General features: G+C 32.3%; 1 protein-coding gene across 1 annotated transcript in view; it reads left to right on the forward strand.

Annotated features, from left to right (window-relative positions):
• LOC148951758 (uncharacterized) overlaps positions 1-8418 on the forward strand; it is an 80395-nt gene extending 71977 nt beyond the window's left edge. The window contains exon 15 of the mRNA XM_089088665.1: positions 8311-8418. Within this exon, the coding sequence (XP_088944791.1) occupies positions 8311-8418 (108 nt within the window). The remainder of the gene's footprint in view (positions 1-8310) is intronic.
• Positions 8419-9076: the final 658 nt, after the last annotated feature.

Here is a 9076-nt window from a genome sequence, read left to right on the forward strand (position 1 = left end):
ATGCGAAGGTATGCATAGCTAGTAGTACTCCTCTTAGTTTCATTAATCTTTTCTATCTGAGTATGTTTGTATTATGTTATGCAAAGGTATGCATAGTTAGGAGTACTCATCTTAGTTTCATTAATCTTTTCTATCTGAGTATGTTTGTATTATGTTATGCCATGTTATGCATAGTTAGTAGTACTCCTCTTAGTTTCATTAATCTTTTCTATCTGAGTATGTTTGTATTATGTTATGCGAAGGTATGCATAGTTAGTAGTACTCCTCTTAGTTTCATTAATCTTTTCTGAGTAAATCTGAGTATGTTTGTTTTACGTTATGCGAAAATTTTACGTTATGCATAGTTAGTAGTACTCCTCTTAGTTTCATTAATCTTTTCTATCTGAGTATGTTTGTATTATGTTATGCGAAAGTATGCATAGTTAGTAGTACTCCTCTTAGTTTCATTGGTCTTTTCTATCTGAGTATGTTTGTATTACGTTATGCGAAGGTATGCATAGTTAGTAGTACTCCTCTTAGTTTCATTAATCTTTTCTATCTGAGTATGTTTGCATTATGTTATGCGAAGGTATGCATAGTTAGTATTACTCCTTAGTTTCATTAATTTTTTGTATCTGAGTATGTTTGTATTATGTTATGCGAAGGTATGCATAGTTAGTAGTACTCCTCTTTGTTTGATTAATCTTTTCTATCTGAGTATGTTTGTATTATGTTACGCGAAGGTATGAATAGTTAGTAGTACTCTTCTTAGTTTTATTAATCTTTTCTATCTGAGTATATTTGTATTATGTTATGCGAAGGTATGCATAGTTAGTATTACTCCTGAGTTTCATTAATCTTTTTTATCTGAGTATGTTTGTATTATGTTATGCGAAGGTATGCATAGTTAGTAGTACTCCTTAGTTTCATTTATCTTTTCTATCTGAGTATGTTTGTATTATGTTATGCGAAGGTCTGCATAGTTAGTAGTACTCCTCTTAGTTTCATTAATCTTTTCTATCTGAGTATGTTTGTATTATGTTATGCCATGTTATGCATAGTTAGTAGTACTCCTCTTAGTTTCATTAATCTTTTCTCTCTGATTATGTTTGTATTATGTTATGCGAAGGTATTTATAGTTAGTAGTACTCCTCTTAGTAGTCATTAATCTTTTCTATCTGAGTATGTTTGTATTATGTTATGCGAAGGTATGCATAGTTAGTAGTACTCCTCTTAGTTTCATTAATCTTTTCTATCTGAGTATGTTTGTATTACGTTTTGCGAAGGTATGCATAGTTAGTAGTACTCCTCTTAGTTTCATTAATATTTTCTATCCGAGTATCTTTGTATTACGTTATGCGAAGGTATGCATAGTTAGTAGTACTCCTCTTAGTTTCATTAATCTTTTCTATCTGAGTATGTTTGTATTATGTTATGCGAAGGTATGCATAGTTAGTAGTACTCCTCTTAGTTTCATTTATCTTTTCTATCTGAGTATGTTTGTATTATGTTATGCGAAGGTATGTATAGTTAGTACTCCTCTTAGTTTCATTAATCTTTTCTATCTGAGTATGTTCGTATTACATTATGCGAAGGTATGTATAGTTAGTAGTACTCCTCTAAGTTTCATTAATCTTTTCTATCTGAGTATGTTTGTATTATGTTTTGCGAAGGTAAGCATAGTTAGTAGTACTCCTCTTAGTTTCATTAATCTTTTCTATCTGAGTATGTTTGTATTATGTTATGCTAAGGTAAGCATAGTTAGTAGTACTCCTCTTAGTTTCATTAATCTTTCCTATTTGAGTTTGTTTGTATTGTTATGCGAAGGTATGCATAGTTAGTAGTACTCCTCTTAGTTTCATTAATCTTTTCTATCTGAGTATGTTTGTATTACGTTATGCGAAGGTATGCATAGCTAGTAGTACTCCTCTTAGTTTCATTAATCTTTTCTATCTGAGTATGTTTGTATTATGTTATGCCATGTTATGCATAGTTAGTAGTACTCCTCTTAGTTTCATTAATCTTTTCTATCTGAGTATGTTTGTATTACGTTATGCGAAGGTATGCATAGCTAGTAGTACTCCTCTTAGTTTCATTAATCTTTTCTATCTGAGTATGTTTGTATTATGTTATGCCATGTTATGCATAGTTAGTAGTACTCCTCTTAGTTTCATTAATCTTTTCTATCTGAGTATGTTTGTATTATGTTATGCGAAGGTATGCATAGTTAGTAGTACTCCTCTTAGTTTCATTAATCTTTTCTGAGTAAATCTGAGTATGTTTGTTTTACGTTATGCGAAATTATGCATAGTTAGTAGTATTCCTCTTAGTTTCATTAATCTTTTCTATCTGAGTATGTTTGTATTACGTTATGCGAAAGTATGCATAGTTAGTAGTACTCCTCTTAGTTTCATTGGTCTTTTCTATCTGAGTATGTTTGTATTACGTTATGCGAAGGTATGCATAGTTAGTAGTACTCCTCTTAGTTTCATTAATCTTTTCTATCTGAGTATGTTTGCATTACGTTATGCGAAGGTATGCATAGTTAGTAGTACTCCTTAGTTTCATTAATCTTTTCTATCTGAGTATGTTTGTATTATGTTATGCGAAGGTATGCATAGTTAGTAGTACTCCTCTTTGTTTCATTAATCTTTTATATCTGAGTATGTTTGTATTATGTTACGCGAAGGTATGAATAGTTAGTAGTACTCTTCTTAGTTTTATTAATCTTTTCTATCTGAGTATATTTGTATTATGTTATGCGAAGGTATGCATAGTTAGTATTACTCCTGAGTTTCATTAATCTATTTTATCTGAGTATGTTTGTATTATGTTATGCGAAGGTATGCATAGTTAGTAGTACTCCATAGTTTCATTTATCATTTCTATCTGAGTATGTTTGTATTATGTTATGCGAAGGTCTGCATAGTTTGTAGTACTCCTCTTAGTTTCATTAATCTTTCTATCTGAGTATGTTTGTTTTATGTTATGCGAAGGTATGCATAGTTAGTAGTACTCCTTTTAGTCTCATTAATCTTTTTTATCTGAGTATGTTTGTATTATGTTATGCAAAGGTATGCATAGTTAGTAGTACTCCTCTTAGTTTCATTAATCTTTTCTATCTGAGTATGTTTGTATTATGTTATGCCATGTTATGCATAGTTAGTAGTACTCCTCTTAGTTTCATTAATCTTTTCTATCTGAGTATGTTTGTATTATGTTATGCCATGTTATGCATAGTTAGTAGTACTCCTCTTAGTTTCATTAATCTTTTCTATCTGAGTATGTTTGTATTATGTTATGCGAAGGTATTTATAGTTAGTAGTACTCCTCTTAGTTTCATTAATCTTTTCTATCTGAGTATGTTTGTATTATGTTATCGAAGGTATGCATAGTTAGTAGTACTCCTCTTAGTTTCATTAATCTTTTCTATCTGAGTATGTTTGTATTATTTTATGCGATGGTATGCATAGTTAGTAGTACTCCTCTTAGTTTCATTTATCTTTTCTATCTGAGTATGTTTGTATTATATTATGCAAAGGTATGCATAGTTAGTAGTACTCTTAGTTTCATTAATCTTTTCTATCTGAGTATGTTTGTATTATGTAATGAGAAGGTATGCATAGTTAGTAGTACTCTTCTTAGTTTCATTAATCTTTTCTGTCTGAGTATGTTTGTATTATATTATGCGAAGGTATGCATAGTTAGTAGTACTCCTCTTAGTTTCATTAATCTTTTCTATCTGAGTATGTTTGTATTATGTTATGCGAAGGTATGCATAGTTAGTAGTACTCCTCTTAGTTTCATTAATCTTTTCTATCTGAGTATGTTTGTATTACGTTATGCGAAGGTAGACATAGTTAGTAGTAGGCTACTCCTCTTAGTTTCTGTTCATTTTGAGCTTGACTCGGTTATTTATTGTAATTTCTATTCGTTTTTGGTTTCATTTACATATTGATGGTGATTTATGGACGTTTTACATTTGAAAAATTATGTGACTTAATTTCTGCTCATCTTTGGATTACGGTTACCTACCTCTTTACTTTTCTTTGAAAAAATTTTATTGTGGAAACAAAATATTAAGATTAATTTCTACTCGTTTTTAGTTGACGTAGCCTTTTTCATTGGCTAAGAAAAGAATATTTCAAATATTTCCGGTTTTTCAAATATAGATGTTGGCTTACTATTTATATATTAGACAAAATTTTTCAACAATTTTTAATAATACGCGCCCTTTTGAAAATTTGGATACAAGGAGTGAATTCTCATTTGGTTTTACACCTGAACTTTCGCTGAAGAATAAAACTTAATAAAACTAAGACATTGTGTTTATGGTATTTTGACAACCTGAATGTACTTACATCCTTTTGACTTAGCTCAATAGTAAGAACAGAAGTGGTAATAGTAGCAGCCCTGAAAGTTTCAGCTTAAAACCCTCAGTGGTTCTTGAGATATTGCTGAAACATCCTATTGACGACCAGTATGCCCATAGTACCTTTTGATTTAGTTTTAAAGCAACATAAACTTTCCCTCAATATTTCTACTTTATTCTCTATCCCATTCCTAAGATATCCCGCCTGAATATCTGCACCTTTGGGTCTATTTTTACAACCTGAACGGGCTGAAACTATTTTGATTTATTTCAATAGTAGCAGTAGTAGGATTAGAAACAAAAGCGGTTGTAATATTGGTAGCCCTGGAAGTTGATAATCCACATGTATATAGTGTTTTGCTTCAGTTCAGCACTGCCCTCACCATTCCCTGACAATTTTACTAAAACCCTTAGAGTCAGCAATTGTAGTAGTCATGGTAGCAGAAGTAATAGTAGGAGCATTAGTACTTTAATCCGTTTTTGAGAGGTGATACGCCGTTTTGAAAACCTGTATGCACAGAATATGTTTTGATATAGCCCAACGTCCCCCTCAAAGCTGAAAGTAATACTACTACTAGTATTAGTAGTATACACATAGTGCATTTTAATTAGTTCAATATGCCCAAAAAGTTGCAACAGGCTGTTCTCGAGATACTGTTGATACGCCCTTTTGACAGCCTGCAGACACATAGCGTGTTTCAATTCAATTCAACACCCTCCTTTACGTTTCCTGAAAATGTCTCCTTAAAATTATTAGTCTTAGTAGTAGTATTAATAGAAGCAGTAGAAGTAATAATAGTAGCATGCACATAGTACGTTTTGGTTCGTTCAACATCCCCCTCGACATGCATTGAAGTTTTCAACTTAGTACTCTAAGCTGCTCCGGGAATATAGCTGTTACAATTTTTTAATAGCCTGCATTGCCATTGTGCATTAGTATTAGAAGTACTAGTACTACTTGTGATAGTCGTAGTAGTAGTAGTAGCAGTAGCCGTAGTAGTAGTATTAGTATCAGTTTTAGTAGCAGCAGTAGTATGCACATAGTGCCTTTTGGTTAGTTCAATATCCCCCTTAATATACCTGAAAGTTTCAACTTAGTACCCTAGACCATTCCTGGGATATTGCTTATAGCCTACGCCCGACAACCTTCGACAACCTGCATGCACAGACAGTGTTTTGATTTAGTTCAACATCCCTCTAAATATTCTCTGAAAGTTTCATCTGCATGCCCTTAGCGTCAGTAGTAGTAGTCGTAGTAGCAGTAATACTATTAGAAGCCCTTTTGACAACCGATACGCACACAACGTCTTTTGATTTAGTTCAATATTTTTTTAGATCAACGTTTCCTAAAATTGTCACCTTAATGTTTTCATCCTTAGTAGTAGTGCCCGAGGCAAGAAGTGCCTTGGTGAGAAAAAAGTAAATAAATTATATATTATGTCCTCTTTGCCCTTCACTTAGGCAGCTCTATTGCATTGCTTATGATTTCTGAGGCCCTTTTCGTATTTGCTAAGAAAACATTGGTTTAATGTGTGTGACTAAATAAAAAAAACAAGTTTTTTTCAACTGAAAGTAAGAAGTAACATTAAAACTCAAAACGAACAAAATTTATTCTGTGTATTAAGGGGTTGCCACCCTCCTCAATACCTTGCTCTTCACGGTAAAGTGTTTAGTGCTTTTGAAAAAGCTACCTATGCAAATAAAACGCCCCTTGTGTTTCAGGAGTCATTCCTAAAAAATTGGGACAAACAGTCAAACTTTAGCGTAAAGAACAAGGTGTTGAGGATGTGGATCCTCTTCATATACGGAATAATTTCTATTCGGTTTGAGTTCTAATGTTGCTTCTTACTTTCAGTTTAAAGAACTTGTTTTTATTTAATTTCCGATCGTTTTTCAAATAATGCCGGCAAATCTGGCTCATTCTCCATTAAAAATTCCCTCCTCTCCGTGCAAACCTCCTCCCACGTAAAATACACCTCCCAGTAAAATTCCTTCCAGGAATTCCATCCTCGCTAAAGATCCTCCCCTCCTCTGTAAAATGTCTTACAGAAGATTCAGCCAGAAAAATTCTCCTTAGCATACTTTCATTAAAAAAAAACTAAGATTGTGAGCCACTCATTTCGGGAGGAGCCACTTGATGGCTCGTAGATATTAATGAGTGGCTTTCTTTTGAAATAAGTTTTTCTTTATTAATTTTTTTTTAATTCTGTTAATTCTGATTTTACTCGCTATTGGTTTTTTCCTTGTTGTTTCATTTTTGAAATGCAAATTTGGGGTTTTATTTTTATTTTTTTTTATTTTTGCTTTCCGCGTTGTTGGTTTTTGTAATTTTTTTCGGTTTGGTTTGTTTGCATTTACGTTCAGAAAATATGAACGTGTTTCCTTGTAACTTTCTCTTAAAGCATTGAAGAAGGGAAGTTGTTGTCCTCCCTAAATATTCTTCTCGTCCTGTAGTTTCGTTGGCCTTAAAAAAAGAACTCCATTCTTGATCTTCATCTCTTTAATTTTATTTTTTTCTCATCTTTTACATTCTATTTCTTATCAATGAATTATCCGTATTTCTATTTAGTATGAAAAAAGAAACCTTCTCTATTTTAAGCCCTAAAAGTCTTTTCTATAGCCCTCTTAATCTTCGCACTTTTTATTTTGGCATAAATCACACTTTACGTTTTGCGCATAAGTTATAAGGAGTTATGGTGTTGAAAGTTACATTAACAATGGTTATTTGAAAAGTATTTTACTGTTAGTTAAAAAGTACGTTGGATACGTACATTTGAAATACTGAAAGTAATTCTCTGAAAAATAAAACCGGTCCAACGCGAGACTGGTGTTGGTTGTAGTCTGTAAGCAGTGGTGTGGACTTCTGTGGTATAAGGACGGGTTTATGTGGTGTAAAGACTTCATAAGGACTGGTGTGGTGTAATCCGTAGCTTCTGTCTAGCAAATCTGACAAAATTGCTTTCTATTTTTAAGGTTCTTTCATGTGGGCAGGCACAATCAGTATGTGAAGAGGCTTTGGTCATAGATAAATGGCCGAAGTTGTTGTGGGTTTGTATTTTGTTTCGGGTAGAATTAAAGTGCCAAGTACAATGAAAGCGAAATCTAAGTTTTTGAATTGGTTGGGTGGAAATTTACACAACCATTTTTTTAAAACTTTAATTTATATTAAATATATTTAATATATTAATTTATTAATATATATGATTATTTGTGTTTTTATTTTTACGGACGAAGACCGTATTCAGATTTAAGGGATTAGTTGTGCTTATTTATTTTCACGGTCCAGCGGGCATACCTGACAAAAATGTGATGCTGCCCTGTCAACACATCGTAATTCTGAAACAACGCTTAAAAAAACTTTAAAACGAGGTTTTCAGGCTTGAATAGGCCTAAGGTGAGCCCAGGGGGGAAACGTTCTTATTTTGATGTCCTTGATATTTAAAATTCTACGGGCAATTCCTTTTCGATTTCACTGTTTTCTGGTTAAACTTAGTTTTGGGTCGACTTTACTTATTTTCTTATGATTGCATTGAATTGTAAAGAACTGGGACCCTTCAAATATTCTACTCATGTCTGTTGCAGTCTTTGGTTGAAAATCACTTTCTTATTTTCTTATGATTGTATGACTTTCTCATTGCTTTCTTTTTTTCTTATGATTGTCTGACCTTCTAATCGCTTTCATATTTTCTTATGATTGTATGACTTTCTCATTACTTTCTTATTTTCTTATGATTGTATGACCTTCTAATCGCTTTCATATTTTCTTATGATTGTATGACTTTCTCATTGCTTTCTTATTTTCTTATGATTGTATGACTTTCTCATCGCTTTCTTATTTTCTTATGATTGACCAATGCTTTTAATTATAAAGAAAGTGACCCTTCAAATGTTCGACTAATGTTGCTGTAGTCTTTGGTTGTAAGTTGTTTTTCTTTATTCCAGTTCTTTTGTTTTTATAGGCACAATCGGTACCTGAAGAAGTTTTACTACAAGATACGCACACTGTTCTCGATGAAATAATCGAAGCTGTTGCTGGTGATAGTTCTGTCGATGAAAAGGTACAGTAGATAATTTTCTTTTTCTATTCCGATTACTAGTATCCTTTTAAGTACGTAGTAAACATGGACAAGATAATGACATCACTGTAGCTGATGTCTCCACTTAATTATCCGATAATGGTAGTCAGGATCTTACATTTTTGTGTATTTTGGGCAAATGAATGAGATAAATAATTCCTTCCATTTTGGGCATATGAATGAGGTTAATAGTGCTAATAATGCTAAAGTAGAAGAGCCTTGTATCTCTGTATTTATTTTAGTATTGATGCTATACCCGGTTACAAGATCAGAGTAGCTTTTGGTTAATAATTTCTTAGACCACATTGCCTTTCGATTTACGAAATAAAACGAAATGAAAATATAGAAAAGTGGGTGCAATATTCAAATAGGACAGTGGAAAATAATAATGAAAACCCTTTTTTCGCTAGTAATTATGAAAGTGAATATTTTGGCTTCACATCCGTAGCATCTATCAATGAAAAAAAGGCTAAGTTAAACGGAACATGTAAATAAAAGGATAACCATAAACACAAATGATAAATATGAGTAGATGTGAGTTTTTTGTCGTTTGTGTTTTTGTTATGTTTTTTCCTTTTCTTTATGTGTTTTGTTTAATTTAGTTTAGTTTACTTATTTATTTTTTATTGATGAAGACTTCCGGAAGTAA

The sequence above is a fragment of the Artemia sp. Qi Xiang Cuo genome, chromosome 5 (genome assembly GCF_049724085.1).
Source record: "Artemia sp. Qi Xiang Cuo chromosome 5, ASM4972408v1, whole genome shotgun sequence".
Taxonomy (NCBI): Eukaryota; Metazoa; Arthropoda; class Branchiopoda; order Anostraca; family Artemiidae; genus Artemia; species Artemia sp. Qi Xiang Cuo.